The sequence below is a fragment of the Equus caballus genome, chromosome 15 (genome assembly GCF_041296265.1).
Source record: "Equus caballus isolate H_3958 breed thoroughbred chromosome 15, TB-T2T, whole genome shotgun sequence".
Lineage (NCBI taxonomy): Eukaryota > Metazoa > Chordata > Mammalia > Perissodactyla > Equidae > Equus > Equus caballus.
In genome coordinates, this window is record NC_091698.1 from 81508076 (window position 1) to 81526668 (window position 18593).

The 18593-nt window shown below is 51.3% G+C and overlaps 1 protein-coding gene across 1 annotated transcript in view; it reads left to right on the forward strand.

Annotated features, from left to right (window-relative positions):
* The window catches only part of GALNT14 (polypeptide N-acetylgalactosaminyltransferase 14), a 206260-nt gene that overhangs the window by 171760 nt on the left and 15907 nt on the right, over positions 1-18593 (forward strand). Inside the window, exons 7-11 of the mRNA XM_023619292.2 lie at positions 1612-1699; positions 2469-2553; positions 5060-5163; positions 15500-15626; positions 17856-17948. Coding sequence (XP_023475060.1) covers positions 1612-1699; positions 2469-2553; positions 5060-5163; positions 15500-15626; positions 17856-17948 — 497 coding nt within the window. The remainder of the gene's footprint in view (positions 1-1611; positions 1700-2468; positions 2554-5059; positions 5164-15499; positions 15627-17855; positions 17949-18593) is intronic.

Genomic DNA, 18593 nt, shown 5'->3' on the forward strand with positions numbered 1-18593 from the left:
TCCCAGAGGTAGAAGCAATGCATTGAAAATGAGCATTTCTTTCCACGTGGTCCAGTTGGCTTCCAAGGCACCTTGTCACTGTCAGGATGAGTCACACGTGGAGGCTGAGGGCCAAATTAAGTCTGTGAACATAAAAGCAGGCACTCTGTGAATCTGAGCTTAAAATAAGAAGACAGCCTCATTTGGGAGAGAAATTGAACCAGGAAATTAAATGGCTGTAAGGAGAGGTGGGGGTTCCTGCCTGTGCTGTCCAGGAGTAGTAGGTGCAGAGGATTGGAAAAGTGGTCCTGCCTGGTTTGCCCAGACCTGTTGGCTCTCCCAGCCTGCTTGATTCCCATTTGGCTATCCAGTCTCCATGTTCACAGCTTGTTTATACTGCCCACCAGGGCATGCCAGGTACAGGGGTGTTCACTCAGAATTAGGGAACATTTTTAAAATATATGCAATGCCTTGATGGGCCCCAAGAACTGGTGAATTTGTCTTGCAGATTTTGAAAATGTTCCCTGGACTTTGATGCCTGTAGACAGGGTGGCCTGGGGGAAGTCGCAAGCAATGAGGCTAGAAAGTGGATGCAGACCTATTTTTTATGGTCTTGGATGGCAGGCTAAGGAGTTTGAACCTTATCTTCCAGGCAATTCAAGTTTTTAGCTGTTGAGCTGCAGAGTGAGATTTGTGTCTCAGAAAGACAACTTTGTCAGCTGCCTGTAGGATGAAAGGGAAAAGGTGAGGTGGGGTGGGAAAGACTAGGGGTCCATTGCAGTACTCCAGGTGTGAGGGGGAAAGGAGGGCAGGATTCATTCAGAAGAGTGGTTTCAGAGTTAGAATCGGCAGCATTGATCCGGGTGATGGACAGAGGTGAAGCTTCTTAATTTAGGGCTTGGGAGGAAGGGGGAAATGCAATGGTTCTGTTCACAGAAATAGGGGACCGAGGGGAAGGAGCGTGTTTGGGAAGACGCTGATGAAGCCGCCACCAAAAGGCTGGGTGAAATCCACATGGAGGTGGCCAATCGCATCCTGGATCCAAGTCTGGCAGGGAGGAAGGAGGGCAGGGCTGGAGGCCCTGATTTGTGTGTACACAGGTGGCAACTGAAGTGAGGAATCTCTGGAGATGCTATTAATCAACTTGCCTATGAACCACAAGCACAGAATGAAAGTATTTGGAAATTCCAAGAGGTCCCCTCTGTGGGTGTGTGGCTTTGCTTCTTGGGTGGACAGGCTTGAGGTCACCTTCCGGCTGACTGTATCCTGAGAGCCCACTGATGGTGAAGGACGTCTAGAGCCCCTTTCTTCTTAATTTCACCTTTTGGGGTGCAGTGCTCTCCAGCCAGCCTCCACTTTGTCTCCACGATGCTTAGATGGCCACTGAGGCTGAGAAGGCCCCCAGGGGTCAGAGAAAGGCTCTTAGTATTTTAGGCATCAGAACTAGAGAGGTCACAGCATCCAGTGCCCTCAGTTTATAGATGAGAAATTTGAGATCCAGAGATGAACGTGCTTGGCCAAGGCCACAAAACCAGTCTCTGGCACTAGAAGGGCGAGACTCTGCCAAGCCCCCTGATTCCCGGCCTGGCTCCTCGACTCTGAACACTGAGCACAGGGTCTGTTGTTTTACAGGATTACACGCGCGTGGTGTGCCCTGTGATTGATATCATCAACCTGGACAACTTCAACTACATCGAGTCGGCCACAGAGCTCAGAGGGGGTGAGTGGGGCTAACGCCTTCTCCCCAGTAAGGAATTTCTTTTTCTCCTTGTCATTGCTTTCAAGGCGGAAAGTGAGGAAAAGTCTCTTGGTGGTTTGTCTGGAACGTCCAGTCCTGCATCCTGCAGTGTCAGTGGCTCCAGAGTGACCCTTATCACTTAGACTGTGAATGGAAGGGCCCAGGGAGTGGGCAGGACCTTCCCAGCCCCCACAGCTCTGGCTCAACACAGAACTCACTCCAGGACCTGAGAATGTGAGGAAAGCAGGGACGCCTGGCTCTGTGGGGCCTGGATTGTTCTGGTACCTCAGCAGTAGGCACCACACTCTCCTCAAGGCCCACCACAGCTCTCTGCCCAGGGCTGGTGCTGTCCGCACCCCAAGACTGATTAGAGGTGATTCAGCCCCTCACAAACCTCCTGCTTACACCTTCCCGAGGCTCCTGGCCAAGGTACACATCCCATAACTGTCTATCTTTTCCTCCTTGGGCCCTCCTCTTGGGGTCTGTCTGATCTCACGGTTTATCCTCTGCCCTTTATTCTCTAACTCACCTGGGAGAGAAGGCCCAGAGAGGCAGTAGGAGGTAGAGAAAGAGAAGGAAAGGTAAAGTCTGCAGCCCTGTTGCTGATCAACCTAGTGAGACCCATTATCCCTGGGACCAGCTTCCCTGGGAAACTAGGCACATTCTTGAACTTCTAGCAAAGGGACAGAATGAGCAAGCTCTGCAGATAGATCTGAGAGACTAAATCAACCGAGTGGGTGCTGTGTTCCAGGGTTTGACTGGAGCCTCCACTTTCAATGGGAGCAGCTCTCCCCAGAGCAGAAGGCTCAGCGCCTGGACCCTGCTGAACCCATCAGGTAAGTCAGGGCAGGGGTGGCATGGACAGACTCCGTTTGATCCTTCCTACTGTCACATGGTATAAGGAGTCATCCCACATTAGATGCTCAAAAGATTGGGGAGAGACCAAGAGAATGCTTTGCCAGGCCAGCTCTATTTTTGCCCTTATTTTAGGAGGTTTCTGTCTGCATGGAGACTTCTGCTAAGGGGATGGGGGCCTGGTAGAGGCCAGTGCTGAGGATTTTGCCCAGTGTATTCCACCCACACGGATGCCGTGATGTACTTATGCTTCCTGCTAAACATTGGAGGGTCCCACATGGTCCATTTTGAGCCTCTGACAAGGGAAAGATGGTCCCTTAGGGGCAGGAGCAGAGCCCCTGGCTCTTGGATGTCAGGATTGAGCCCAGGAAAGTTGAGTCAGCCATTGCTGTAAGGGGAGGCTGCTATCAAGGCATGGCCACTGCTACTTGTTAACAAACAACTCTGTTCTATTCTGTGCAAGAACATGATGGTGGCATCAACTCTGCGTTGCTTTCGCAGTTCTGTAGATGGCTTTGTCCCGATCTGCATTCTCTCTTCCACTCCGCATTGTGACTCACAGCACATGGTAGAAAGATGGCTGCCTGGGGTTTGGGGCCTATCTGAGGGCTCAGCATAGAATAGAGCATAGGGGTCCACCTAGTGGGGGAGCCTCTTGTCTCAGCATCAAGAGTGTGTGGCCTCGATGTTCCTGCCTAAGATTGGATGGTAAGCACGTCCCAGATTTGTTGGGAATCTCCAAGCTAAATCATATCTGCCTCAGGTCGGGTGTCAGGAGGATAGGAAGTGCTTGAAGAGGTACAGAGGTCACTGAACTGGGATTTCTCCAGCCAGTACCTTAGGGATTCCCTGAACTCTTCAAGGGCATCTCTGCATCACTGGGGCCTGCCACATATAAATGTTTGAAATCACTTACCTCAAATTGAGAACCGAAGGGCTATGATGAGCTGAATGGTGATGCTCCAGAAAGAGGTGTAGGGATTGAGAAATCTCTACCGTGGGACCTCTGTTTCATCTACCTGCTAGCCCCTCCGCCTTCCTCTAGCCTTCGTGATCTAGAGTGATGCCAAGAGGGAGACTGGAGCCAGATGGCACTCTCGATAATTCCCTTTATTTCTAAAGGGAGAGTAAAACCTTCTTACCATACCTAGCACCATGCAGCTCCTCGGTCACTCACCAATGGCAGCACCTGATGTGAGTATGGTATGGGAAGAGCATCTGCCTGCCTAGACACCTCAAAGCAGTGGGCCAAGTTGACGATAAAGGTAGTGGTGGTGCAGCTGCCTCTGGGTTTTTCCCTTCTCTGTCCCAGGGGTGGGGTTCTCAGGGCAGGTTCTCTTCTCTGCTCATCAGAGAACAAGAGTTTCCCAAGATTAGGCTAGTTCTTGGGGAACAGCAGGGTGTCATGGCAGCAGGAGACCAAGGCTTCTGACCTGCTCCCCGTCAACTAACTGTTTGACATAGGAGAAAACTCCGTTCACCCTCTGGGCCCACTGAATGAGGGGCCAGGGCCCTTAGGGCTTGCCCACCTACCCCAGCCATTGGTTCTTACAGACTCACATCCCTATACTTACCGTGTTATTTGGTTGCACTCTGCTACCCTTGCCTGCCTTCCTCTGTAACCCCTTTTCTTTCCAAGCGGCTTCTCTCAGCAGTTGAAGGTGGGGGAGGTTGGATGGGACCCCAAGAAAAGAAAATGAAGATGAGGGTATATTGGTTTGCTAGGGCTGCTGTAACAAAGTACCACAGACTGAGTGGCTTAAACAACAGAGACATATTGTCTCACAGCTCTGGAGGCTGGAAGTCCAAATCAAGGTGTTGGCAGGATTGGTTCCTTCTGAGGGCTATGCCAGACCTCTCCTCTTGGCTTGCAGATGGCTCTTCTCTCTATGCATGTCTACCTCTGTGGCTAAATGTCCCCTTTTTATATGAAGATTAGTCATATTGGATTGGGGTCCACCCTAATGACCTCATTTTAACTTGATTACCTCTTGATTACCTCTCTCCAAATAAGGTCACATTCTGAGGTACTGGGGTTAGGACCCCAATACATTTTTTAGGGGGACAAAACTAAATCCATTACAGAGGGGAAAAGAGCGAGAGAGAGCCCAGCTTCAAGAAATGGATGTACTGTTAACACGTGCTTGTCAGCCCTTCTCTGCCTACTCAGTGCCCACCATCCCCACTCCCAAGAGTGGAGCTCCCAAGGGAGCTACACTGAGCAGGGCCTGTGGGAGAGGCCAGTGGAGGCTCCCCAGGCTCTCAGGACAGCTGGGGTTCTGAGAGAGTCCCAGCCCCCACAGGAGATGTGCTGATGAGTGACTTAGCTTCTCTGCAAGATAAATGGAAAGTAGAAAATGTATTGGCCCTTCTGAAGAGGAGCAGAAATGGGAAGAAAATGGCCTTGAGTTCTGAATTTCCAGGGAAAAAGAATGTGACAGTGGTCTTCCTGCCCTAACTGATCCTCTTTTCCTTCCAAATGCACAGGACTCCAGTCATAGCTGGAGGGCTCTTCGTGATGAACAAATCCTGGTTCGATTACCTGGGGAAATATGACATGGACATGGACATCTGGGGTGGGGAGAACTTTGGTGAGTTACTGTCTCTGCGTCCTGGGGCTGAGGGGGGGATCTCTGGGTCCTTGGACTGCATGCGCCTGGGATGAGGCCTGGGGAGATGAGGAGTAAGTCACTCCTCTGAGGGAAGGCTGGGTGGGGCACCAGAGGAGTGGTTGCTGAGAGAGCAGAGGTAACAAGGGATTTCTCCATGGACCACATGGATGCTGAGGACAAATGAAGCATGCCCAGGCAGACTGTTAGGGGACAGTTGAGACGCAGAAGCCAGGAAGACTAAGGAGGAACCCCAAGTGTGAGGGCCAGAAGAGACTTGAGCTAGGAGCACTGAACTTGGAAATTTGGAGGTAGAAAGAGAATGAGGATAAGGAGAATGAGGAGCAGGATTGACAGCAACGCCGTGGACATCTGGAGAACATCTGTTGACTGCTCTATGCCTATAGCGCTCAGCACTAGGTGAATGGGGAAGATCTGGGGCGACTGCTACAGAAACCCTGGGGGTGTCTTGCCCTGTCTCTTAGTGCAGAGAAAGGCTTGGGGATGAAGAGGCTGGGTTACAGGTTCCAAAACTGTGGAAACAGATGGCTAGGTCTGGCCACAGTGGTGCAGGGCTGTGGTTTGCGGCTGTGGGAGAAAGAGCAGTCAGAAACCCATTCCATTGAGCTGATGATGCTGAGTGACCCTCCAGCTTCCTTGGGTATTAAAAGTTTGAGGCAGGGGTGCCTCTTGGTGTTGTTGTGAAAACTCAGTGAGGCAAGTCTGTAAAAATCCTGGCAGCATATGGGCACAATAATGTTAGTTTCCGTTCCTTCCTTTAGCAGGTGAGACCTAAGGGATGACTAGAAGTTAAGCTGCACAAGACAGGGATTTGGGTCCATTTTGTTCACAGCTGTCCCTCTGGTGCTTAGTATAGTGCCTGCCATGAAGGAGGCTTCAGTAACTCTTTGTTAAATAAACCGCAGGAAAAGAAGAATCCCAGAGAGTTGGGGCCCCTTGGCTCTCTGGGCACTGGGGAGCGTGTTTGGCACAGGCTTCTGGAGCAGTGGCGCAAGCCAGGAGAATGATCCATGGGGCTCGTCCTGGCACTTAGCAGTAATCCTGTGCATTGTCCTCTGCCATTGTTTTCTCCTGTCCCTCCCTCCGGAGTATTTTATGGCTTTCTTCCTCAGTCACTAAGAGTTATTTCCTGGAAATTTATGGCTGCTGGCCTGACCCATAGCATCTGTTCTCCCAAACTGGGCAGCATGGAGGAATCCATCAGAAAAGTCTGTCTCCTGCCATTTGGGGGCTGGATCAGACACAGCAGAAAAGCCCAACAACCATAAACCAAACCAAGTGCCCTTCTCGGAACCCAATCCTGGAACGCGATGGGGTTATTTGGGGTGGGTTTGATGTTGGATCTGCCTGCATCAGCCTGAGAGAACCTGGAGCCAGGTAGACCCTTGGCCTTCTCAATGGGGATGAGATTTCTCTCTTTCTGGGCAGCCAGCAGATGTCCTGATGAGCACAGTACTTCTCAGGATCCTTAGTGATGTGCTCTAGCCTTTCCTCCCAGCCCCCAAATGAATCCTTTCTGCAGCATATTTGATAGACAGCAGCCATCCAATTGCTGCTCAAATGCTTCTTATGATGATGCATTTGCTGCTTACAGTTCAGCACATTCTGTCATTGAGAATTTTTGTGTTGAATAGTTAGAAAATTCTTCTAAATTGAAGCCCATCTCCCTCCAGCTTCTGTCTGTCAGGACGTGTTCTGTCCTCTTGAACCTCACAGAGTAGATGTGGTCCTTCCTCCATGTGGCAGTGACATTTGGATTGAGGCAGCAAATTATTTTTAATGATAGCACATTTTGGTCCAACCTACCAGAACCTTCTCTTTATTGCAATGTTGACATACATCCACTCAAATCAAGTGGCCGTCTCATCTACTTGGCTTAGGGAAGTAGGCAGGGGCTTCTGGGGAGGTGTGGGAGAGACATTTTACAATCCATCACAAAATTTTAAACCAACAAAATGCTGCAGACAGCTATCACAGGGAACACTTTGTTTTCACCCGTCCCAACATTCCATCGTGTTATGGCCAGCTCCCAGCACTTTGAAAGCCATTTCTGATTTTTTTTTCTTGGCATTTCATATGCCAGAAAATTCAGTGCTTTTTCAATGGTGGCTATATCACGTGGACAGCTTCAATTCTGCAAGTGAGGATAGCGAGGCACCTGAGAACGTGAAGGTGGGAATTTGGAAGAGTCAGTGCTGGATGGGCTGGTGATCAGGGGGTTGATAGGGCTGGAGAGGGATGCTTCAGCTGTGGAGGAGCGGTGGTGCTGAGGGGTGAAGGCAGCTGCATGTCAGAGTGAAGGAATTCCTTCTCCAGGGGTAGCAGGAGGGGCCCCCCCCCGCCGCCCCAACACCCCAACTCACCAAGTCCTGGAGAGCCACTCCCTCAGCATGGTTCCCATCCATCTGCCTCTTTCCACCCAGGACTCTCCTGAAAGGTCCTCCACCTCTATTCTGCTCCTGTCAAAGCCCTCATCCCCCACTCCTGCCACAGCACCCTCTCTGAAATGCAGATCTCTCCCACTCTCCTACCAGTGGCTGCTTCTTGTCCTAAGGACGAGGCCCACGCTCCTCAGCTGGGTCGCTCCTTGGCCTTGTCCGCCTCTCCAGCCTTCAGTGCAGAGGCAGTGACAGAACCTCCTGCACTGCCCGGACTTGCGGACCCTCCACAATGACCTGGCCTCCATTCTCCACCAAGCACTGATTCCACCACAGCTCTGGGGCCACCTCTACGGGGCCTGGGACACCTTCCCTGACTGTCTTCTGCCCACCCACCCCCTTGCTCTGTGCCCCTCAGCACCTGGCTCTCCTCTCCACCTTGACACAGAGCCCTCTTATGTATTTGTGTTTATTCTTCCACGCCTGCTGCCCTCCACCTACTAAACCTGGAGCAGGGCAAGAACCTTCATCCGACTTCTTGACCTCAAGGCCTGGAACAGTGGAAACTGCTCCTAACTGTGTGTTCAAAAGCCAGAAACTGCCTGGGAAGGGGAGTCAGGGTGGGAAGGGCAATATATCTCCAATCTATGAGGCTCCCCTTAAATTAGATCTTATTGCGTTAAACGGAGAAAAGGGACAATGGCAGGTAGAGGTACCTTTCCTTTCCATGAAATGGGATCTCTGTGTGTTCTAGACGTGTTTGCCTGTGTTGCACTGGCTTTATTTCACAGCACAAAAATCTGTGAGATGTTGGAAAAGGCTCTGGCCAGGGCCACCATGACCATGACCATCCTCAGTGGCCCGCTGGCCCTGCCCATCCCGCTTTCCTGCCTTGGCAGCAGCTTCAGCGGCAGCCTGAAAGCCCGCCCCACGCACAGGCACTCACCCAGCCTGACCCTGGGGCCATCGTTCCAGCAAAGTGTTTCTGAGATGAGCTGAATAGTTTTGATAATTACATCTGCAGTACAGCATAGGAACAGGCTTTAGGGAAATGTGGCTTTTAGCCTTTTTTTTTCAGAAGTTGTTTTGCATTAAAATTGGATGCTTAAACTCCAATTTGCATAACACAGGATACGTGTAATATATCTAACACATCTACTCACTTGAAGTGCATCTCACTTTTAGCTTTTGGTCGTTAGAGATAGAAGGAAGCTGTTGCCCCTGTAAGCAGTGTGTATGTGTGTGTGTGTGTGTGTGTGTGTGTGGTGGTGGGATGGGGACTGCACATTTCCAAAAAGGAGGCTTTGGCACATATATGAAGAGTGAGTATGGGATTCCTGGATTTATAACAGGGGATTTCCAAAGCAGAGCAGATACAAAAGCTAGTGCTGAGAAGAGAGATGAAGTGGGGCCCAGAGAGGAGCCACTGTCCCCCAACCCCAGAATGTGGTCAGGGACATCAGGCTGTGTCAGGCTTGGTGTGCGCGTGTGTGTGAACATGGGCTGGGGAATCAGGCCTAAATTTGAATCCTGTAGTCGTCACTAGCTGTGTGTCCTTGGGAAAATTACTTCACCTCACTGAGCCTGTTTCTAAGTCTTTAAAGTAGAGACAATGATCCCTGTGGTAGGGAGAATCCTTCCCCCGCCAAAGATATCCACCCCCTAATCCGGGTGTTAAAGAAAAAATTATTCTGACACTTGGTAAAATGGTAAGGAAGACTTTTCAGGACTATCATAAGTGTGAGGACTCACAATAGTGGAGGCAGATGGGGCTCAACTCTGAATACAAGAGCAAGTGGGGATTTTCAGCCAAGGAGCAGGGTTGGGGGCTGGTGGATGGAAGATCACTGAGAGGGAACATCAAGGGTGGAGGAATCTTGCTAAACTGACCTAAGGATTCTTGCCAGCGTCATCAGATATCAAGGATGAGGGACTCTCTCCAAACTGGCTTAACAAGATTCTTGCTAAAACTGGGCAATGCAGGCCTCACAAGGACAGGGGCCAAGGTAGAGGCCTGGTTGAGAAGAGGGCTTCCAGGAGCCTGACTACAGTTGGGTCAAGGAGAGCAGCTTGTTACCGAGAACCTGTCAGGATGTTACCTTATGTGGCAAGAGGTACTTTGCAGATGGGACTAAGGCTACTAAATCAGTGACCTGAAGGTGGGAGAGTATCCAGGCAGGCCCAGTATAATTACATGAGCCCTTAAAAGCAGAGAACTCTCTCCAGCCAGAGGCAGAAGAGATGGAGCAGAAGTGGGAGAGATTCACAGCAGGAGAGGAACTGGACTGGCCGCTGCTGGTTTGAAGATGGAGTGGGCAGCATGCAAGTAGCTGAGAGAGGCTCTTGGCCTACAGCCAGTGAGGAAAGGGACCCTCAGGCCCACAACCGTGAGGAACTGAGTTCTGCAAACAACCTGAATGAGCTCGGAAGTGGATTCTTCTTCAGAGCCCCCAAAAGGAACATGATGCTGCTGACACCTTGATTTTGGCCTCGTGAGACCCTTAGCAGGGGGCCCAACAACCCCCACACTCGGTCAGTGTGGTAATTTGTAATGGCAGCAATAGCAATGGTTACACTCCCGACATCACGGGGCTGCTGTGAAGATTGATTAGACCACGTGCAGAGCCTCTGCTTCCCCTCAGGCTGCATACGAGCCATGTCAGAATAGGACTACATCCAACATGCTGGAATAGTTGATCCCTCCAAGTTTCTCTTTCGGCCTCACCCTTTCTATGCTCCTTGGCTCAAGATGAGGGCAATGGCCTCATCTGAGAAGAGCATCCAAGTCTGATGAAAAGTCATCTTTTCTCCCAGATGGAGAGCAAAGCGAAGCAGGCCACTGCTCTGTCCCTTGTCTGGGCTACTTTGCTTAATCTCCATGCCCAGGTGAGGTCCCTCGAGGCCCTCCCTTCCTGCTGCTCCCGAACATCCCCAGGTCTCATCGAGTCCCAGCAGAGAGGACACTGGTTGTTCCTTTTCCATGGGGATGATGGAAGGATAAAGGGTGACACCTTGGCATCTGCAGTTGTGTGTCCCTTGGTGACCACGGTGGGCCTGTGGTGACTACTCGGTCAGAAGTTGGGGGCCTGGATGCAGCCTGATTGTCCTAGATGTGTGTGAAACACAGTTCTGCTTACAGACTCAAGGCTGTCTTGTGGGCCAATAAGATTATCTCTACTCAAGTTCATGCATTCATTAAAAAATAATAATAGAGCTTTCTGGCCCAGGAGGCACTAAGAACTTAAACATTATTGAAAAGAAAGCTTCCTGTCGCCACATTTATGTGTAGACTTACAAATAACAACAGCCAGGTGAATGTCTCTGCCCACCACTGTCCACTCTACTCCCTTTGTCCTCAGTAGGTTTCAGCTTGCCCAAAGGTGGAATGGATAATGCTGCTATGTGTGCAATATATGTCTATACAATATATGAGGCTTCATTTAAAACAGGGCTCATTGCATTTAGTGGAGCCCGTGGAGCCCATTTTACTGCTCCCTTTGCCTTTGTTTAGAAACCAGCCTATAAACTGAAATTAGAATCTTGACCAGTCTGGCCAAGCAGTGGCATATGAATTGCTGTGATTTGGTTCCTGGGGAGAAAGCTCTCTCATTTTCCCTGAATTCCTGTCCACCAGTCATGGGTTTTGCAGGTAGACATTGGTTCTGATGAAGGGTGGTGGCCTATGAGGAGACAGAAGAGGTGAGAATGGAGGGTGGAGAGGGCAATTTGCTCTCAAATGTGAATCTGAAGTTTAAAGAAAATAAGATAACAGTGCCCCCAATGAGGGTGGAATAATTACACATCTCCCTGCCTAGAATTCAAAATGGATTTGAGTCTGCATGACATTCATAGCAGGGAGATTATGAGGGCGCTGAGTCAGCAAGAACCACCCCTACGAACTCCCTACATCATCTTTTTGCTCCATCCTCCTTCACTTAAGAAAGTGATGACTTTGCAGGAGCTGCGGACCTGGAGAGCGGAGGGTCTGGGCTGTACCTGGAAGCTCGCTGCCTCACACCTCAGTCTACAGCAATTCTGCTGTACGAGCCCCCGCTGCCTCAGGCCTCAGGATTACAAAACTTTCCAAAGGCTTCAGCAGGTATCTGCCAGTCACTGGGCCAGGCTTATAGTCCTGGACACATAGTTCTGCTGAAGTCAGTGGTGTAGATGAGGGAAGGGCAACTCTGTGTCTTGTCTGTCTGTTTTAAATAGTCCACACTATAGTACCTGTAAATCGTTACACTGATCTACAGACTTCCCAGGTTGCCTCGACTCTGGCAGCAGCACAGCAATGTATGTCAGCCCGCGTGTCTCTGAACATCTCAGTTACGACAGTCTGAACTCTAGAGGAGAGAAACTCCTGCCACATCTCAGAAGGCAGGCTGCTGTGAGCCTCAGCTGGCCTGAAGGAGAACTAAGATGGACCTGTGTCAGGTTTGGATGAATGAGTGGATGAGGAAGAAACGTGACAGCTGGCGATAGATTTGTCTCTTGTTGGTCTGAGTGCCCTGAAGTCAGTATCTCTGTATCCACAGCTGTCCTGGCTGATGGTGAGTGTTCACTCCTGAGGGAGGGTGGAATCAGGGCAAGAGCATGAGTTTAGGAGTTGGGGAGAGGTGCTTCGATGGCAAGCTACCCGCCGGCAGTTGTCCTATCAAAACCGCTTCTGCATCGTGTAGTAAGAACATCCACAACCACAAGCAGGTTGTTGGCACAACTCAGCTCTCACCTGAAAGAGGACCGAACAAAGCCTTGCCCAGGAGTTAATGAAGAGGTCATTTTTGTCCCATGGCTCATGTTTGCAGAACTGAGATACTCTGAAGTTTTAGGCTAAAGCACCAGGCACAGGAAAATGAGGAGGAGGAAGGGTGGTTTTCGAGGTGGAGGGAGGAGGCAGGCTGCTGCCGGCTGTGGGAGGTGCTGACAGGCGGGCAGGATGCACTGATGCCTCTGATGGTGCCCAGCGCTCCTCGACTGAGTATGAAGAAGCCATTGGAAGTTGGTGCTGGAGCCTGGAGCAGAGCTGGGGCTGGCGGCATGGAGGTGAGTCCTCGGCATCAAGTGAACGTTGGGGTCAGATGAAGAAGCAGTGTCAGGAAGACACTCAGAGACAGAGCCTTGGGGTGAAGAATGCCAGGAGACTGGAAGGAAGGTGGAGAAGGAGCAGGCTCAGGTGACTACTTTCCAAGTTGGGGGGTCTGTGCATGACTGGGCAGAGGGGAGGGGGGTCAGTAGATTCAGAGAGAAGCAAAATGCTGGGCAAAGGGAGCACAGGAAAGAAGCAGTTTGCAGGAGTGTAGGGGGATGAGATTGAGGCCTAGGTTGGAGGGATTCGCTTTGCAAATAAAGAGAGACATATGTCTCATTTGAATACATGAAAGGAAGAGACCATAGCTGAAACGTATGCATATTTTTGGAAGAAAGCTGGCACAAAATTTGTAGGTTATATCAGTAAGCAAGGCCTCCGTCTCTGGTTTTGAGACATGAGAGGTTTTTCCTTTTTGGGAACTAGAGCAGACTGTGTTTTGAGATCCCAGAGAGGAGTTGATTGAGGCACAGTAGACCTTAGACCTGTTAAGGAAGACATCCTGAGCCTAAATGCGCAAAAGTACTACATAACTCCATGGACCACCTCTTCAGCCCCTTGGTGCACTCACTGCAAGCTGGAGAGGTGGGTGCTGGCAGTTGGCTAAGCTCACTCCTACAGACACCAGGCTGGCACACACGATTTCATCAGTGCCCCAGTCACACGCCAGATTGCCAGGTATCATGAACCTTTACAGAGAATCAAAATCTGGAGCGTTGAATCCACGAATTTCAAGTGCCTCCTGTAGCCAAAGAAGGCTGTAAATCGTCTGGGAAGTTGGAAGTGGGCGATGCCATTGGTGTTCGTGTCTTAGTGACTGGCTTCAGAGGAATGTCCTAACTGCTGCAGATCTTTTAACTGCACTTGGAGTTTGCACAGTTATTCTCAGAATTCTATGTCATTTGATGCCGACAGTAATCCTGTGGAGTGCTTTTATGATCTTCGTTTGACGTCTGGGGAAACCCACCCTCAGGGAGTTCCAGCAGGTTTCCTCAGGGACACAGCTAGTAGATTACTGCAGGCTCGGGGCTGCTGACCCCAAAGCCAAGTTCTTCCCGTTCCTCCCCCATCCCTTGTTCTTGTCATCATTCAGTAGCAATCTTGAGAAGAACTTTCTTCATCCTAGAGCACACATTGTCCCCACTCAGGGAAATCTGAGTTTCCTGGGAATGAGCAGTGGCCCATTCGTGACAGCACCTGGGCAGGCAGAGGGGAGATGTGGAGAAGGTGGCAACAGTGGAGTTGGTGTCAAGGAAGCCTTTCCTGCAACTCACTGGCCTTTCCAAGGACACATGGCAGGAGGCAGGAAGATACAGGTAAAGGGTGGATAAGGACAGGTGAGTGAGAAAGCAGGTGAGGATCAGGATGAAGAATTTGTGGTCCAAGCACCTTCTTTGAGAGTTGGGATGAAGGGAGATGCAGAGCAGGAAGTGGGAGGGGCAGTGGATGAGAGAGAGGACCGGTGGTGAAGAAACCTAGCGAGATGGGGCCCAAGGTGATGGAGGGTGCAGGGCACATATGTGGTGGGAAGGTACTGGAATATAGCCTCATTCCCTGCTCATGTGTGGACACCCGGTCTACTTCCACGTGGTCCCTCCCAGGGGCAGTTACCCACGGACATGGATTTTTCCTGACCCAGCCTGTCTTCCTCATACTTGAGTTTGACTACAGAAGCATGGGCCGGGCAGAATTTGGGCACGAATTCCCAGATAGGAAGCTGGCTTTTCCCACCAGCGGCAGACCCAGTGGGGTGCAGGAGGGCAGCCTGCCCTGGGTGCAGTAAGGGGGTACACTGTCTAGAGAGGTTAAAAGCAATAATAAAACTACCTACGGTCATTCTGCTTTTTGTTATCACTCTGTGCTGGCAATTCTACACAGTGGCCATGATAAGCTATGCCCCCCAACCTGTTGGTATTCCACTGCTTCCTCTGGGCCAGCACCACTGCCTCAAGCCTGCCAGTAAGCAGCCCCAGGGGCCTCTGCTTGCTGCACCCCACCCACTTCTCTGAGGTCCCTGCAGCAGCAGCCAACCAGGAAGAAATGGGTATGTGTGCAAAATCCCCGCCCAGGGGAGCACCCCCAGCAACATCTTTGAGGCTTCTAGCATTGTCTGTGGCTGCTCTCAGCTCTTGGTTAATGCTCCAACTTCCTCCTGGGCTACGATTCAGGCGCCCTTTGGTAGAATTGCAGTCTGGGTTTTGGTAGGCGCTCTCCTGGACTTCTTGTCTAAGTATCTCCTGGGAGCTTGATCCTCCTCGTTGCATCCTGGCCATGTCCTTTGCTAGCATGTCAGAGTGCGAAACTCACTACCTCCATTTCAGCCACTTCTATCTCGCTCTTGACTGTCTGAAAATTCTCCCATGTTCTCGAATAGAAATTCTCTCTCCTCAGTCCTGGTTCTAACCCACTGGGGTCATACCAGCGAGTCTAATCCATCTTCCACGTGTCCAAAAGCAGCTCTCTCATTGTCCCAAGGTTCCTTTTTCCAGGTTAAAGCATCGCAGCAGAGCCCCCCACCATGTTGGCCCCTGAATATGTCCCTCCATGAGGGGATGGAACAGGGGCTGATTTAGATAGGTGCTCCTCCATGCCAGCCACTGTTTCCATATTAACTCATTACCACATTCCCAAGTGTGAGTTATTATCATCCCCATTGGCAGATGGGGAAACTGAGGTTGCCCAGCCAGCAGAGCACACGCTGTGACTGGAGCACCCTAGGCTGGGTGTAGCACGCCCTTGCCACTTCCTCGGGCCTAGTGCCTTGAAGCTGCTGTCGTGTGTCCCCTCCCTTCCAGGGGTGCAAAGTGATGAAGGGAGCCTTGCTGTCTTGCAGAAATCTCCTTCAGAGTGTGGATGTGTGGGGGCAGCCTCGAGATTGTCCCCTGCAGCCGAGTGGGCCATGTCTTCCGGAAGAAGCACCCATATGTCTTCCCAGATGGAAACGCCAACACATATATAAAGTAAGTGCACGTTCCAGGGGCTCCGTGGGGGCAGCAGAAAACTGAGGGCCTTCCTGGTGATGGGTTGTGGCTGTCCTAGGTTCTCCGGTAGGTTGCCTGAGCCTTCTGAATGGACAGGACATGCACATCGTGCTCCCTGGGGCTCTGCCTAATGCCAATCTGGCATTAGGCAGGCGGCTCCCAGGCTGATCTCCCCCACTGACTCCCCTGGGGCCCCACATGTGGCCTCCGGGGCTTCAAATCACTGGGCAGCACCATCCTCCAGGGCTCAGGGCTCGGGGTGTTTTGGGTTGTTTGGGGTTAAGGAGAGGAGGCTGTTTTTGCCTCTGAGTTGTAGAAGATCTGTTGCTCCTGCCTTCAGGCTGAGTCACCAGCGGAAAGGTCCTTGGAAGATCTGGGAATGGGGAGGTACAGGTGGATACAACTCACATGCCTGCCACAGGGCCTCACTGGTACATAGACAGGGCCCAGGCTGGGCAGGCCCTGCAACATCTCATCTCCTGCCTGGGGAACAGGATGAAGGTGCCAGGGACTCAGCGACCCAGCAGTGCCCACTTGCTTCCTCCTGCCTGCTTCCTTCGTACACCCTCTCGTTTGCTTGATTTCTTCTCTTTCAACCTGTCTCCTCTCCTTGAAAAATAATTCATGTGTATCCCTTTTTCTCTCTTTCATCTTTTCCTCTGGCTTCTTCTCTCCTTTTTGCTAATCCTCTTGTCCTCTGACAGCTTCACTCACCCATTTATTCCCCTTTTGCCTGTTTTTCTATCATTAGGTCTATTTTGGGGAGGGAGGAGCTATGCACCTCTTTTGGTGTTTTCCTTCGTTTGAGGTGTCGCTTTCCTCTTCTGAGTTCTTTGGTCCTCGGTTTTCACACGTATGAGCAGGTGTGGGTCGTGTCCTGACACGGCGGTCTGGGAGGAGGTGTGGGACTGAGCAGGAGAGTTAACAACACCTGTCACAGCACAGTGGTGGCAAGGGTCGGGCACGAAGAAGCCCAGCAGGCGGGAGCAGTGGGAACGAAGGTCAGGCTGCTTTGCTCTTGGGGAAAGGTGAGCTGGGGGCATCTGGGGTAGGGCAGCCGTGGGGCTGTGATGTGCAGTGGAGCCAGGCTGGGATGAGAGGGCAGAGCCTTGGGATCCAGAACATTCATTGTCTTTGAGACTGGGCCCTGGCCAGTGGGTTCCCTGCATGCCACCAGTGGGTCATTCAGTGGTTAGAGAAAGGTGGCACAGCCATCTACTAGGCAGCTTCCAGTTTGCTGATGGTCAGGCCAGTGGAAGGAGCCAGCAGGATGCTGTTAACTGCCTTCAGTGCACCAAGAACTAGGCTGTGTGCATGACTGTCATTTCATGTCACCAGCTTGGAAGGGCTCACCATGCTCCTCTATCAATTCTCTCTGCTCCAAACAGAACCAGAAGTGTGGAGGAACACGTCCTTTTCAGTGAGAGCCCAAGTTCGCTCACGTGCGCCTCGGCAGGTGCTGCTCCCGCACTGCTCCCGCCATCTGACTGTTTTCCCACGTCGTCTGTCTCTGCTCTGGGCTCTTCCTGATATCCCTGCCTCCCTGACTGCTGAATAATGACATCCTCCATGTCTGTCTCTCTCTTTCTGTGACCTTTGGGGTCAGACTCAAATACCTGATACTTAAATACCTGATTTAAAAAACTTAAGAGAGCTGGCAAAATGTTGGACAAATGGCTTGATTCCTTAATTCTTTACACCTGCACCAAGCTGCTCGCACAGCTGCCGGGAAGACCCGGTGATTGGTTTTCCCCTTGGAGAGCTGGCACCCTAACACTTCCCTTGTGTAAGGGGGAGCACCTGGGGGACCAGCCTGGGTGGTCAGAGGCGAGATGGCCAACACAGGTCCCGCTCTTTCGTCTTGGTCTCTAGCACCACGTGGATGTGCCAGGTTCTCCTGGCTCTTTTCTCACTGAGAATTTTTTAAAAAGAGCTACAGAAGTTGTTAGTTTCTAGAGTAAGTTTTCTGGTCTGTACCTTTTGGGGAAGAGTTTGTCATAACTATTAAAATCCTGTATCTTGGGGTAAAGTTCCCTTTGGAGAGGGCGTAGGGCTTGTCTGGGCTCAGCACCCTGGGAAGAATAGTGTTACTGGATCCTGGTTGCCCCACCCCGTAGTGCTGCCAACTGGCTCACGTGTGTGTTTTTTAACTGGATGCATCATGGGTCCTCTCAGAGAGCCCCTCCGTGACACCCCCTCTCCCCACAGGAACACCAAGCGGACAGTTGAAGTGTGGATGGATGAATACAAGCAGTACTATTATGCTGCCCGGCCGTTCGCCCTGGAGAGGCCGTTTGGAAAGTAAGTGTCCCTTCTGGTTGATTTGTGCAGAGTTGAGAAGAGCTGCAGCTCATAGGCCCAAGGCGAGCGTGTCCTGACAGGCCTGTCAGCCAGTCCCCCCAGCCTCTCAGCCCCTCCGGGGCCCAGACTAGGGCTGTTCTCCTTTCCCACCCTTTCTTCCTCCGGCCCAGTTCTGGTGGTGCAGAGCTTTAGGCAGCTCTGGTAGAATGACTCTGGCAATCTGGACCACCAACTCACTAGGTGGGGCTGTGCCTTGTTCAATGGACCAATATTTCTAGCTTTTTACAGGAAGGTAGGATGTGGGACTAAACAGCCCTAGTCCCTCCGGGTCTGAGTTCCCTCCTGCTAGTTCTCAGTCCGCCAAGCCTGAATTCTCCTCCTTCCTGTGGAGAGCAGCATCACACAGTGTCCCCTACAGCAGCGCTCCCGCCTCACGGGGGTGGAAGAGGACAGGGGAAGGGGTGTTTATGAAGTGCTAGATGCCATTACAGAAGATATCTCATTAGTCCTCCCCAAACTCTGAGAAATGGGTATAATTACCCCTGTTCTACAGATGAGACCACTGAGGCCTCTAGAAGTTAAGCTACTTGCCCTAGATCACGTCACTGTAAGAGGGAGATGAGGCTTGAACCACACCTGTCTGAT